At 35.1% G+C, this 16,415-nt stretch overlaps 1 protein-coding gene across 1 annotated transcript in view; it reads right to left on the bottom strand.

Moving 5' to 3' along the window:
* LOC107588292 (coiled-coil domain-containing protein 85C-A-like) overlaps positions 1-16,415 on the bottom strand; it is a 57,392-nt gene continuing 40,977 nt past the window's right edge. Inside the window, exons 3-7 of the mRNA XM_016276327.1 lie at positions 12,199-12,278; positions 7,443-7,547; positions 3,147-3,242; positions 2,517-2,615; positions 1-559 (exon numbers count right to left, since the gene is read on the bottom strand). Coding sequence (XP_016131813.1) covers positions 470-559; positions 2,517-2,615; positions 3,147-3,242; positions 7,443-7,547; positions 12,199-12,278 — 470 coding nt within the window. The 3' untranslated portion in view covers positions 1-469. The remainder of the gene's footprint in view (positions 560-2,516; positions 2,616-3,146; positions 3,243-7,442; positions 7,548-12,198; positions 12,279-16,415) is intronic.

Below are 16,415 nucleotides of genomic sequence, written 5' to 3'. Positions count from 1 at the left end.
TTTCAAAAACATCTTACAATCCAAAATTTTGAATGGTAGTGTAAAAGGTCTGTGGAGTGGTCTTATGCCAAAATCAAAAAGCTTTTAGGAGTGGAAAGGATCTTGTAGGAGTATCTTCGTGGGGTATTTATCTGCGTAAGAGCTGTGTGCTTTAATTCTCTATCTGGAATGACAAATGAATCCATTAAGCTGCCTTGTATGAATACTTGGATGGTGTGCACATAAATAGAGCTATGGTTTAGCTTGTGCTAACTGCGAGTCCATTATATATTAAACTACCACCTGGCGTTGTAGGTAAAAGGTTTGAAATGTCTCAACTGAATGCCATGGGCTGAAAGAAGCTGGCAGTAGAAGCGAAGTTCTTTGTGTCGTTTTACAAAGTTGCCCAGTTCTGAGTCTGTCTGTTCCTCCCATCATATTCACAGATTTGTTTGTTTGTTCAAGGCCCTGCTGGTCATTGACATAGGAGCTACAAAGGGCCTTTGAACTGGTTCCCAGAGAGATGTTGGCGGATGGAGGGTTTGGATCCTGTCGCATCACCGAGCTTACGCCACACAACCTGAACACACAAAGCAAACACACAGTTGGGTGAATCTTATGGATATATGAATATATATCTTGTAAAATGAAAAATGTCTTCAAACTATTTCTTCAATGTTACCATACAGTATGTCCTCGGATGAAGATCTGGTTGTATTATAATGTGTGATGGTGTGGATTTTTGATATTGTGTGTGATAGTAATGATGATGTGATTGTTCGGGTTCTGGAGATAAGTCTTCATTACAGAACACATTAGCTAGCAGTTAATTAACTAATAATATAAAAAAATATCTAAATAAACAAATATATATACAGTATATACAGTACATGTATATATATATATATATATATATATTCTATTTATTTAGTAATTATTGTTTTTTTTATTCTAAAATTTTAATTCTAAATTTTTTTCTAAATGTAAAATTCTTGAATACTGACCTGTTTAGTAATGACACAGTAAACCAGCTAAAATCATTATGAAAAACTTCAATTAAATACATGTTTAAATTAAATTAACATTTAAAAAATTATAATAAATAATTATTTAAATGACAAAAAGACTTCTTAGGGAAAAGTGCAAAGTATAATTTTCCTGATTTTGAAGTTGAGACAAACTCAAAAAAGAACAATTCTGGCAGATGTCTTCTTTTGAGTATTTAATTATTCGGGTTTTTTTCAAAATTTAAAATTCTTGAATAATGGCCTGTTAAGTAATGACACCTCATAAACCAACTGAAATTATATATATAAAAATGTGAAATTAATGTATATAAAAAAAAAAAAAAATCAAATTTTTTTTTTCTCAGTTTACCAAATTCTGAGGATAGCTTTGGGACTTTTACGCGAAGATGCAGCTGAGATCTAATACCATAATTGCTTGTATATAAAGTTAAACATTTTGAAATATAAGAAGGTAATTTAAGAAGGTAATTTACCAAGAAGTGCCTTAGCAATAAACATATACATGTGCAAATTCCTCATATGTTGTAAAGATGACCATTCTACATATTCATAAACATTGACATAAGTTGTCAATGTGGACGTTAAAAGCTAGTTTTTTTTGTCCAACCATATGCCTAAATATTTATAATAGCTGACTCTTTTGATTTGAGTGCCATCTAAAGTTGAAATTGCTATATCTGTGAATATAGCAATATTCACAGATATAGCAGCAGCTATTTATAGAAGATGCTGAAGAATAAATAACTGTATCATTGGAATACAGATGTATATTAGCGAAGTCCACACCAAAACCTACATAAACACCAATTTAAATATTAATACAAAAAAAGACTGATTTTTATCCTGATTTGAGCACTTTTTATGTATTTACTAGAGGGGAAGTTGAGACAAGCCCAAAAAAGAAAAATTCTAGGAGAATGTTTTATAATTTTTTACACACTTAGGGAAAAGTCACAAAAGGCACAAATATACAGTATATAAGCAATGACTCATCATGCAGAATGAGCTTCTAAAAGGGAAGATGGCTGGTTGGTTGGTTGGTTGGTGTGGTGAGTGGGTGGGTCTAGGGACTAATTACAATCAGAAAAGAAAGAAGCCCTTGTGCTATCTGAGATTTTGCTTTTGACAAGCTGAGGTTCTCCGTGCAGGAACAGAGCACAGGTCCCAGATTCCAGGGGCCCTTCAGGGAGCAGATAAACCTGCATTGTTTCAGTGATCAAGTTATTTTAATTGCACAGACAACTGTGAGGTAAACACGCTGAGGACTTTTGCCAAGGCCTCTCATTAAAGTGGTCTGAAAGTGGGTCTCTGTTGTGAAACATTGAAACAGTGTCCTCAATCAAAGCCGATGTAATTATACAAAGTGACAGGACAACAAACACATGGGAAAGGGAGCACAAACTTACAGCCCCTTTCTGTTGAACAGGGTTTTATTAATGGACAAGTGGGAAGTAAGCTGGGGTTCAGGGTAGGAGGAGGCAGATAAGAGGTGTTTCTAGGTAGACTCACATTACACATCTCTCTGACAATGGCTTTCTCTTTCTCACTGAGATCCTCCTCGTAGTCCTCTGGAAGCTTCCTGTCTAGGTTCTCGTGGACTTCTAATACCTACAAAGCAAAGGAACAGAGGGTTAAACGATTAATGGTGCTTGCTAAATCAAGCTTCACTATTACTATGGGTCATACTTATACACTGTAAGCACTGTGGCAGTGAGACATTTTTTAGTTTTCTCTGGTTCCAAAATTTTATGTTGTCTTTCAAACAACAGAGATCCAACAAATCATAGAAAATCCTCTAGGTGGCAGTATTACTACAGTAAGTAACAGTAACACTCATAAAAACAAGGATGAAACCTATGCTTTGGGAATGAAGAGAGAAACAAGTTTCTACCATGAAACTTGATCTATTTCCTGTCAAATTAGGCTCGACTTTAAACATTTTGATGATTTTTCCCACTTTCTACTGATAGACATTGAGGGATAACAAAGAGAGTACAAGAAACTATTAAAAATGGTGCAAGCCTAATAATATAGCATAATATAATTCAGCGTGATATTTTATAGCATCCGTTGGTGCTGAAATTCAAACACAACTTGTAAGTATGGCTTAATTTTGCAATATGTGCATCAGAATCTCACTTTCATGGCATGTACAACAGCTTCTGGTTTCTGTGCTGCTGGCAGGTATCCGGTGACGGGGGGCAGCAGATCACCTCCTGGCATCCGCGTAGACCCCTGTAGGCAGATGGACACACATTCGTCACAATCAAAAATCACTCATACTGCTCTCTCGGATTACCAGAGATCCGAGCATTGGAAAAGTCCATGGCTGTTTCTCTGAGTCAACTCAGGCTTGAAATGGGTTAAAGCATCTCATTATAACTCATCTCTGCTTGGACCCCCTTCATGGGTATGCATCAACAAAGAGCTCTTTCAGTGCACAGGGTCTGGTGAGCCCCTGTTTTGACACAGTCCTTTAAGTCCCATTCTAGCGTTAAATCCACAACAATTGAGCTGGCATTTCAGCACCGGGGTCGGGAGAGGACCCCTGGATGGAAACTGCGACTCGCTTTTGGCCTGGGAGAACAGGACTGTGATGTTCACTTGCAGTTGCCAGCAGGTTTATTAAGGGCTAGAGCCGTGGGGACTTTACCCTGGACTGACCCGAGTACATCCCGAACCAATGGTCGCTGTCAGGCATCGCCCCGGCAGCCTGATTAGAGAAGCCCAGGAGTCCCATAATTCATTCTGCATGGATTAATTTGCCAGTGCTCGAATTATCTGGATTTTTTTAATAGCAAATTACAATATCTATTCAGGGCCTTTCAATTCAACTATCTCATATGATAAAGTTGTATAAACTATATTGTAATTGAATTACATGAGATTAAATGTAAGCGATTTAATTCCCATAAAATTAAATTGTATAAAATAGAATGCAAATTAATAGAAATATATTCATAAATAGTTCATACCACTTTAATTAGATTTTATGAATACATGACTGATTGAAGTATAAAAATAATTAATATAAAAAAAGAAATAATAATTAAAACATCTTAAATAAGTTTAATAGAGAAAATTATTCTATGCAGTTACACAACTTTATACTGAAATGTCACAATAATATATTTAAAAATAAAACTGTTAATACAGATATACTGTATAGTGCTGGCAGTTATTACAGTATACTGTACAGTTATTACAAATCTTGTTATTTTGCTTGTGTAGACTGTAGATTGACGTGAAAATAAACAATAATTTTAGCAATAACCATTTTAGCATAATGCTCAAACATAACAAAATGTAAAAAATGAAAGGGCCTGAAAATGTTTTCTTTATTAAAAATGTATTCTGTGCAACTCTCACAATATATTCTAACAAGTAGGCACAGTTACATTCTGTTTACATCCTAATCTGCTGAAACAGGCACAGAGTGCTATAGAATAGCCTTCCGTGTGTTAATTTTGTTGACCTAAAAAACACAATTTCATCAGATTATCGATTATTCAAAATAATCCATTAAGAAGCAAGTGGCATCTCCAGGCTTTAACATAAAATAAGCGATCATCGCATTTGTTTGGAGCCCAGTTTTGAAGCCTTGCCATGAGGAACATCTGTGTGACTGGCTAGAGTGCCTAGTGCTGTTACAAACAGAGCAGAGGAGGTATGACTACAGATGCAGCCTAATTCAATCATTAAGATATTTCTATAGACCTTTCAGATCTAAGACCAATAATATTAGATATTCTGAAGAGGCTTACTAATGCCTCTATAAATGCCCACTGCTAATCTATCATCTGTTTAATCCGCAAAATGCATTGATCATAAACACCACTTGGAAGTCACAGTCAGAAAACAGGCTATAACCTGGATTAAACAAATCCAACGATTAGACCACATGAATACAGCTGTGCTTTGCTCTGATGTGTGCAGCACATGTCTTTAAAGAAGACAGGAAAACGTGGATGTTAAAGGTATAAAAGTAATAGGTCCATCAGCCATTAAAAAATTAGCAAAATTTAAAAAGATGAAAAAGTATCAGCCTTTTTTTTCTCAGTCTGTCTAAAAAGCTGTGTTTATAAGATCCTGGGCAGCTATAACAAGCACTTATAAAGAACAAACAACAATATATGCAAAAGTTGGTGGCATCGAAACTTCGAAAGAGTTCAAAAGTTTGTAGTCAGTAAGATTTTGAGAAAGACATTTATATTTTTATTCAGCAAGGATGCATTCAACAGTAAAGACTTTCATAATGTTACAAAATATTATTTCAATAAATGCTATTTTTTTACTTCCTATTCATCAAAGCATCCTGAAAAAAATTTATCAGGTACTGACCCAACACTTTTAAATGGTAATGTATGTATACATTAATGTCAAAAATCATAGAATTTCCATGCTACATTTTAGTCAAGCAACTCAAAATCCGTTAAAGCACCAAACTGCTTACCTCTCCTCAGGTAACCCGTAACAACGGCAACCGATCTGCTCGCTTCTACGAACCTGATTATTGTTTCAGCAGCTCGCCACTGCATTATTTAGTGCCATCTCCCCCGTGATTAAAGCGAAAGTTCAAAGCCATGAGCTCGTAGACAGGGCTGAGACGAGCTGGGATAAAATAAGCCCAGCAGCCTCTGAGGACGAGACGCCACTCTCTAATTGATTTCTCCTTTCTGTGGAAGCTGTCCCTCATATTAAAGTGGAGCAGCTGTGCTGTTTTGGCCTGTCATAGCTGATGAGTGCACTAATTAGCTAAAGCACCAGGTTCGTGATGACCTTTTTTGAGGATACGAGTGGAGGGGAATGATGATAATGATGAGGATGATGAGGATGATGAAAAAGATACCTCAGGAGAAGAGAGAGGTAGGGAGAAGAAAAGAGGGATAATAAAATAACTTTTTAGGACAGAGCATATTCAACAGCATTCAGTTCATATACAGCATTGTGGGCTTTTTTCAGATGTTTCTCCTAAAATTACTTTTGAGAATTAAAGACAGACTTTGGTATCTTAGAAATCCTGAGAACAGCTTCTGATAAAAAAAAAACAGATGCATTGGAAATATTAAAACAGGGTTGGGTACACTGTTCCTATAAGGTCATTTTTTTGGGTTAGAAAGGATATCTAAAACAAGGAACAGATCAGCACTGAGACAGTCTCCAGCAGAGATCAGAGCACAACAAACCTCCTGCAATCCACAGGAAATGGCCAATAAGCACAGCATCTTTCATTTGACTTCTGTGCTACATATTAAAATACAAACGGTTCTCATCACACTACAAGAAAAAGAAAAAAAAAACCTGTGAACCTGACTAATGAACAAAATACTCTATTGTTCAAAAGTTTGGGGTCAGTAAGATATAATTTATTTAAATTAATACTTTTATTCAGCAAGAATGCATTAAGTTGATCAAATGTGACAGTAAAGACTTTTTCATTGAGCAAAAGATTTCTATTTTAAATAAATACTTTTTATATACTTTTGAGCTTTTTATTCATCAAAAAATCCTGAAAAAATGTATCAGTATCCACAAAAATATTATAAATAAGCAGAACAAACTGTTGATAGTAATAATACAAATAATATAAAATAAAAAAATTAAAATGTTTCTTGTGCACCAAATCAGCACATTAGAATGATTTCTGAGCTGCTAAAAATTCAGCTTTGCCTTTACAGTGAACAGTAGTGTGTGTTCTTGTAGTTTCATTTTTGCAGAACAAAACGTTTTCATCATAAAAACGGATGAAAGCAACTTCTGTGGTTATTCTCAAACTGTAGTCAGCAATAAATAAAATTCAAATAATTGACTGAGTTATTTGAATGATAAATCAACTCATAATAATAATTAACAGGTTCTGCTAATGTTTATTTGTGATAAAGTGTTTCTGTATCTCATTTCAATAATGCAACTGTCTGTTATGCAACAGTTGTTTCATTTAGTTCATTAGCAAACAGTGTGGTTTATTTCAAGGAAAAATGAACAAAACAGTCTGGCAAAATTATTTCAAGATAGACTATTATACTAAACTATTATATGAATAATGTACACAACAAACTGTAAATACTTGTTCTATGTAGGTGATCGACAATTTTTATGTTGAATTGTCCACGACCTGAAAAAGTTTAAGAACCACTGAACAAGCAGCTCCTGTTCTTCCATTAAAAAAAAAAAAACATGAGGCACTGTCCTCAGTGGGACTTTACTCTGTCATTCCAGCTGATGTTTTAAGCTCCTTGGCATGGGTCAATTCTCATCTGCTTCAACACAGAGCAATGCAGAATCCTTAAACCAGCTGGAATTGCAACAGCTAATTGTTGTCAAATCTCCAAATCGGCTCAACATGATCATGAATCTTTTTAAGCTCAACTGTGATTGAGGTTTTGGCTCTGATGCAAAATAATGGGGTCACATCAGATTTAATGGGATACGTACATTCTGTAAGGTGTCCTGAAACTGGGATAGTGAGGAGAGCTGGGACTCTGAGTGATACAGGGGCAGCCCTTTCTGAAGTGTCTTAAGATCTCCCATGTTCCCCTGCTGTGGAGAGAAGCAGAAATGTGTCAAACACAGATTATCTGAGATAATAAGGATTAACAGAAAAATCAGACGCAAAAATGTTCTGGTATCATAGATAATTCAAAGTGGGAACAAAAAGGGATCAAATATACAGTATCGTACGCCACCATTCCAATGTATGGGATCAGTAATTTTTTTTTTTAACTGAATACTAAATAAATTGAAATCAATCAAAAAAGCTTTAACTATGAACTGTCACAATTATACACTTTAGGATTTACACAAGCTTCAGTCTGGATCCAGAACACCTGAGAGGAGATGATGCCAACCCCTCAGAGGACCTCAGATGATGCCAACCCTGAAACAACATACAGAACTACCACATTTTGCTATAAGTTTGATTGCATCATATAATAATTGATGTTAATAGTGTTCATCGTCTGTTTGTTTGTCTTTAATTGATTTTTCTACATTTCTGCCATATGTACATTAACTGCCAGTCACCACTGATAAGCTACCACTAAATATTGTAGAAACTTAATTTGCTGTAAAGTTGCTTTGCAACGATTTGTATCGTGAAAAGCGCTATACAAATAAACTTGAATTTAATTGAATTATTTCAAATAAATTCTGTTCTTTTGAACTTTCTATTCATCAAAGGATCCTGAAACAAAATGTATCACAGTTTCCATCAAAATTATTAAGCAGCACAACCGTTTTCAACATTGATAATAATAAGAAGTGTTTTTTGACCACCAAATCAGCATATTAGAATGATTTCTGGAGATCACGTGACACTGAAGACACTAATGACTGCTAAAAATTCAGCTTCGCCAATACAGGAATAAATTAAATTGTAAAATATTCAAATAAAAAACTGTTATTTAAAAATGAAATAATATTTCACAATATTACTGTTTTTACTGTATTTTTGTAAGCCCGAGACTTCTTTCAAAAACACTGAAAAATTATACAAATGATAATTTCCTCAATCATCAGCCAATTAATATAAGCCTCTTGAATATTGAATATGACTTAATTTGTAATAATGAGTGGTCATATAGTGCCAACACAGAAACTGACTGTCCAGACAGATTTACTTCCACTTACTTTACTCCAGAATTTTTTGCATGGGCCGGACGGTCGCTGAGGGACCCAGACCACAGTTTCCATCAAAATTATTAAGCAGCACAACCGTTTTCAACATTGATAATAATAAGAAGTGTTTTTTGACCACCAAATCAGCATATTAGAATGATTTCTGGAGATCACGTGACACTGAAGACACTAATGACTGCTAAAAATTCAGCTTCGCCAATACAGGAATAAATTAAATTGTAAAATATTCAAATAAAAAACTGTTATTTTAAATTGAAATAATATTTCACAATATTCCTGTTTTTACTGTATTTTTGATCAAATAAATACACCATATGTAAGCCCGAGACTTCTTTCAAAAACACTGAAAAATTATACAAATGATCATTTCCTCAATCATCAGCCAATTAATATAAGCCTCTTGAATATTGAATATGACTTAATTTGTAATAATGAGTGGTCATATAGTGCCAACACAGAAACTGACTGTCCAGACAGATTTACTTCCACTTGCTTTACTCCAGAATTTTTTTGGGGACCCAGAGAGCATTAACATAGCCACAGTGTTTATAAATACAGCTGCTGCCTGACCTCATCTTACCATCTCTTCTGATCTTCAGTGTTGATCAAGACAAGGTTTAAACACTTGAAAGTGACAGTACTGCAAATCTCATTGTTTATATCTGAAGAACATAAACCAAAACAATGATCGAGCTCATCTAGATGCTTGTGCTTTAGCAAAATGTACTCAGTATGACTTGACGATAAAGATCTAGCAATCCAAGCACAAAGAAACCACAAGAACACCTTCACATCTTCTATCATTAAGGGCATAAACCTGAAAAAACAACATTTACGATTCGTAATGGAGCAGAATGTGCTGTCTTCAACATATCTGACTTCAGGATGATAACAAAACCCCTGCAAAAATGTTTGCGAATGAAAAATGGATAGCGGATGGCATGTGAGATTATTTCCTGAGTGGTGATCTGAGAAGAGGTAAAAGAAAGCAAAGCAGAACTAATCCAAGCACAAAGAAACCACAAGAACACCTTCACATCTTCTATCATTAAGGGCATAAACCTGAAAAAAACAACATTTACGATTCGTAATGGAGCAGAATGTGCTGTCTTCAACATATCTGACTTCAGGATGATAACAAAACCCCTGCAAAAATGTTTGCGAATGAAAAATGGATAGCGGATGGCATGTGAGATTATTTCCTGAGTGGTGATCTGAGAAGAGGTAAAAGAAAGCAAAGCAGAACGCTCTGGAGCTGAGAGGTAATGTCAGTCACGCTTCATAAATAATGACCTAAGAAATTTAGCCAAAAGGCACCTGTCTGAAAACTCTTACTGCTGCATATTTGAGTGTCACTGCCATGACTTTCATACCATTCTAAAACAGACAAAAAATGAAAATCTCTCTACACAGTGAAGAATGAATGAATTTCCTCCATAGTAAAAGCATCTGTGTGTGATTATCCCCATTTTGGCTTTCTTGTCCTGTATGTTGATGGCTGTTGTGTGCAAACAGCTCACAAAGGGATTACTGGAACTAAATCGAGGTTATGAACTTTTTCATAGAAAATGGGCTGCTACAAAAGTTTTCTGCTATGTCTACATTGCGTAATTTGTACTGCATGTACTAGTTCTGCTAAACATAACTCCACACTATTCCCGTTTGTACTGAAAGGGTCTCATATGACGAGAAATCTCATTTTCTGAAATAAACATTGTGTAAAAATGTAAACTTAATGCAACTTTCAGAAGTCAAAACCCAGTCCATATACTCAACAGGGCTGCATTTATTCAACAAGGATGCATTAAATTGATAAAAAGTGACAAGACATTTATAATGTTACAAAGATTTCTATTTCAAATATATGTTTTTATTTTGAACCTTCTATTCATCAAAGAATCCTGAATTTATCACAGTTTCCACAAAAATAACTGCTGTACTTCAATTGTTTTTAACATTGATAATAAGAAATATTTCTTGAGCAGCAAATCAGAATATTAGAATGATTTCTGAAGGATCATGTGACATAATTCAATAAAAAATGTATTCGATTAATATTTAATTGTTAATTATTATTATTGAAATAAAAAATATATATTTTAAATTGTACAAATATTTCACATTATTACCGTTTTAACTTTTTTTAAATTAAATAAATGCAGCCTTGACTAGCATTAGGGGAAAAAAACAATCCAAACTTTTGACCGCAAGTGTACGTATATAAACACATTGGCTCCTTTAAAAATAAAACGCATCTTCTCAATGTTCTGAACAACTTAATCAAAAGACAAAAAAAAAAGACTGGACTGAAATGAAATCCCTTCTGCTCACAATGTTTTACTGAGCACGCATAATTGAACACAGGTTTGACCCCATGAATGAGATCTTTGGTATGGACTGATGACCCTGCAGGTAACAGCATTCTTCTCCTCTTCTTCAGACCTACATTACACAGCTAAACACAGCTCACTATGTGGTTTACTACCTGATGCAGTGATAAAGTTCCATCAGCTAAAAGCCATGTAATAAAACGCTCATATTTCCTAAAGTAAGAGCAAGAATGCCTTTGATCACTCATTCTTGAAAGTTATCAGGCACAAAATAATACCCAGAACAAAGTATACAATACTTGAATATTCTGAGATATCTTTCCTCAAAGAATTGAGTTATTGATGGAGGCAATAAAAGGAAAACTGCTAGTGACAGATCTGTAACTTTGTCTCATATAACTGTCGGAGCTCCAGGGCCTTTTGTTCAAAGCTCTGACAGTGTCATAATATGAAATCAGAGTCCCATTTCAGCATCAAAGCTTTGAGATTCAGCCAGAATTATACATGTAAGTCTTGCTGCAATGCCATGCATTAAAGGAACAGTTCACCCACAAATGAAAATTTCCTGAAAATTTACTCAGGCCATCCAAGAGCAAATGAGTTTGTTTATTCATCGGAAAAGATTTGGAGACATTTGTCATTACATCACTTGTTCACCAATGGATCCTCTGCAGTGAATGGGTGCCGTCAGGATGAAAGTCCAAACAGCTGATAAAAACAATCACAAAAATAATCCACTCGACTCCAGTCTATCAATTCATGTCTTGTGAAGTGCTACATTATTGTAACAAACAAATCCATTATTAAGGCGTTTTAACTTTAAACCATCACTTATGGTGAAATATCTGTCCATAATTCATAAAAATGCTTCCTCCACTAAGAAAGTCCATCCACTGTTGTCCTCTTACATCAAAATACACCAACATATTTGCTTAGAACTGTTTTGGACTGTTTTTGCTTGTAGGCAGTGCTTGATCTGTGTAGATTTCTTTCCTGATTCAGATGAGTCAATGTTTCACAGATTGAATGTAGATCTACATGACCACTTTCCACTCGCTCTGACCTTCTACTGGCGGATTAGTTTAATATTTATGTTTCTGTATGCAAATAACCATTATGATTGATTAAACCTTTGGAATCTGAACTGGGAAGGAAGCTTTGTGTTTCCATGGCATGTACCTTACTATCACATTACCAGCAGAGTTTAAGGTCTAGACTCTTACCTGGGATAACAATTGCTTGTTGTCATCCTCTAAAATCCGGACTTTAGTCTCAAGTTGGCGGATGTAGTTTGAAGATGAATCTGTACAAAGAACAGAGGGGGGAAAAAAAGAGAAATGGATTAGAAAATTAGAAAATTGGCAATTTTGTTTTTTGAACATAGCCTACATCATCTGAACTATCATTTAAAAGTTTGGGTCAGTAAAATTTTTTTTAATTAAAAAAAAATAAAAAATCACCAATGCTTTATTTATTTGATCAAAAATATAGTGAAAATATTAATATTGTGAATTTACACTACAATTTAAAATAATTTGTAACTATTCTAATTTGGTGCTTATTATTATCAATGCTTCTTAATATTTTTGTGGAGTTTTAGAATGGTTTGATGAATAGCAAGTTCAAAATAACATTTATCTGAAAAATACGTTTTTATAAAAATGTGATAGTCTTTACTTTGGCTTTTGATTGATTTCATGCATCCTTGAGAAATAAAAGTATTCATTTCTTTCAAAAATGCATTCAAAAATTTTTGGACAGTTTGGATACATACATACATACACACACACACACACACACACACACACATACATATATATATATATATATATATATATATATATATACACTAATGCATTCCTCTTATATGCAATTCAATCCTTTGAAATCAGGACAGTTAATAGAGTCAAGATGATCCACAGTTCTGTGTGGCCTGTGATTTTTCAGTCTGCGTGATGTTTTTGGCCCTACTCAAGTTTCTCCAAACATAATTTCTTATGTTATGAAAACCGTTTTACTGTGAAAACTCCTTAGAAGTGATTTAGTCATCCCGGAATCTGAGTCATTTTGAAATAGTGCTGCTTTCTATTAGGCACTGGCACACAATACCATATCCCAGAATGCACTGCGGCTACACGAGTTAAATAGAAGACATCTGTCAAAGCAAAAGAAAGACGCTGAAAGACGAACATTTTGCACAGTTCACATCCTACACGTTCACATAAAGGCTTTAAAGAGCTCATTTAGACAACGAAGAAATCTCAAATCAGGAAATTTATACTGCCTTTGACACACGCAAGCTGCTTTCGTTTAAGCCATCAGATGTTTGTCGAACAAAATCAAATGTCAAAGAAACTAGAAGCACGGGTAAACAAACTGATTTCATGTCTGTGAAGTAAAAGCCAGTAAATGAGGATTTAAAAAAACAGTTCTGGAGTGGTGGTAGAGGAGGACCTTGAAGTGTTCGGTCTTGTGTGTTTGCTGCATTCCCAGCATGCCTTTCATGACCTTTTGGTTGATGGAGGGCCTGCCGGCCTTAGTAGATGCAAAAAAGGAGCATGTCTGTCTAGTAATTTTATGTTGAAAATCCTTAAATATCCCTTGTGCATACTCAAAACCCTCCTGAAAGAGACCAAGAGGTGCTTAGTTAACTAAACATACTAAAATATCGAAATCCAATGATGTATACACACAGTCACCTGGCCAATATCACAGAATAAACCCAAACAGGGTGATCAAGACCCAGACACAAAACAGAAATGTCTTGTATCAACTACAAATAAAATAAAATAAAAAATATTTTTATGTGAGAAATGTATTTGCTTACTGAATGCAGCAATTGACAAATCAGAATCGAGTGTTCCAGAGAGTCATTTAAAACATAATTATAATTTTTTTGTATTTGAATTACATAATACATAATAATTTTCTTTTTTTACTACAGATATCTAAGTATTACAAATTCCAGAAGACAGACATCAAGAGGGTGATGTGGGTGCCATGCATTGGCACCGTTCATGAGCGAAGACTGAAGATATTAGCTGTTTAAAGTATGCACACACTCACTTACACTAACACACACAGAGTGTGTCGCACAGGAACCGAGTAAGGATTGTGTGATTGGAAAGATAAAGATAACAGAGGCCTTCAATGACAGCAGAATGACTCATCAAGGATTTTCTTGCTTTCATTTTCTCTAAAAGACCAAGGGACCCTTTGGTAACAGAATAGGGACTAATAGGAATTAATACTGTATTCAACATGTTATATAGTACCTTATTAAATTATTTATATTGCACAACAATTAAAATAATAAACCGTAAAAATAAAACGTTTAGTCTTTAACATTTTATTTATGAAACATTTATTGGTTAAAGTTACTTAAAATTGTATTTTATTATATTTTATAGACTACATATTAAAAGTTTGGAGTCTGTAAGATTTAAAAATAAAGAAATCAACAAGGATGCATTGAATTGCTCAAAAGTGAAGACATTTATATTATTACAGAAACTTTTTTTTGTCATATAAACGTTGTTTTGAAATTTGCAAAATATGAAAAACTGTATCACGTTTCCACAAAAATATTAAGCTGTTTTTCATAACAAGAGTTTCTTGTGCACCAAATCAGTATTTAAAAACGATTAAAAGCTATTTAAAAATTGTACAAATATTTCACAATATTACAATTTTGCTGTATTTTTGATCAAATTAATACAGCCTTGGTGAGACCACAAGGGATCTTACTGACACCAAACTTCTGAACAGTACTATATTTTCACAAAAATTAGTTCGAGATTTGTCGCACATTTTTCTGCTCACACTATCACTCTGACACCCTTCAGAAAGATGTTAACAACATCAGTCAAGGATGGGCAACCTGACCCTTTGAAATGAGATTCAAGGGTTTATATCCTCCTCCCTTTGAACCCAGAACTAATAAACCACGGCCAATCCTCATTCTCCTATCAGCTTTCCCGCGCCATTTTGTTCGTTTCATCACAGTGAAATCAATGGTCAAGACCGTTATCACCACCAGGTGTCCCTGCTGCCTCTTACTTGCTTACAGTATCTGATGAACCCTTAATGAGGAACACCAAATGAATCACCGCATTTGTTTTTTATTCATCACTTATTTCTGACAACAGTACATGAAGATGGCGACTTGAAAGGTAATTTATTTGAAATAACTCTGGGATGGATACATGTTTATGGGCCCACCAGAACCATAGGTCCTGCTTCGATAATCCTCTTTGCCAATCCTTGTGACCCTATAATCTAACTACAGTACATCTGATCACCTGACACACAGCCAAGCTGATTAGCAAGGCTGTCTACAAAGCCTGACCGGTTCTGCCTCACACATAACCCCTACCTCGACCCACCTCTGGCGTTCCCCACCGCTGACCAGAGAAAGACGGAGTGGAACGCTACACTCCCTCCCAATCCATTCCCAGCCGGAGAGTCTTTTATCTCCGCAGGGCTGTAATACAGCAGGCACTCTTTGAACATGTGAGAAAAATAGTTTTCTACACCCCTCTGTAATGGTTTCTTGGGTAACCCACAGAAATGAGGTATACGCCCAGATTTGAATACAGCCATTATCAACGTAGAGGATTAATGGAGAATTGTACAAGCTTTCAATTGTTGAAAGTGGAAAAATGAAGGGGATTATGAAAGGAACTTAAACACATACATAGCCACATTCAAAAAGGACAAAAATAAACGCCCCCGGGTTATCAGACAGCATTTTACAGGCGACACAATACAACCCAGATGAAGTTAGGGACAGTCGTGAGAGCGTCGCCCACCTCTAGCAACCTCTGCTCAGTTAGACATTTTCTCCTGCACAGTGCTGTAGGCTCTCCAACAGAGCACGCAACTTAACATTCAACTCTAACAAGCTGTCCTACTGTGTCTTTACAGAAATCAAGAGAAACACGTGTTTGCGGTAATGCCAAATCTATCTGCTATCATGCTGGCAACATCTCAGGGTGCGCTTGACTTAATTGGAGAGACATTGTGATGTGAAATAGCCTGAGAGAAAGTCTCCCTCTGTCTTATCTGATCCTGTCATAGCAATGAGTGACCCACTTGTAGTGCCATGTTTTTACTCTTTCTGTTGAGTCTGTCCAGTTGACAAGTGGTCAGTGTTTTTAGCATTAACGGAAATTTTATTAAAATATTTTTAGTTAACTGAAAATAAAAATAAACTCAGCAAAACTAAAACACACTTTCTTACCTCAGAAATAAATGATTTCAGTTTTACCTGAAAAATTTAACCCACTTTGGTCATTTTTGACAGAATATGTTTTAGAATTTTTCGCCATCAGAATGGTACAACATTTTTTACTTCATCGGAAACTTGGCAAAGGTTTTGCCACTTACAATGTGAAACACACACACACACACACACACACACACACACATACACAGACAC

Source organism: Sinocyclocheilus grahami, unplaced genomic scaffold (assembly GCF_001515645.1).
Source record: "Sinocyclocheilus grahami isolate Dianchi unplaced genomic scaffold, SAMN03320097.WGS_v1.1 scaffold101.1, whole genome shotgun sequence".
NCBI classification, from domain to species: Eukaryota; Metazoa; Chordata; class Actinopteri; order Cypriniformes; family Cyprinidae; genus Sinocyclocheilus; species Sinocyclocheilus grahami.
This window is presented reverse-complemented; position numbering and strand designations above follow the sequence as displayed.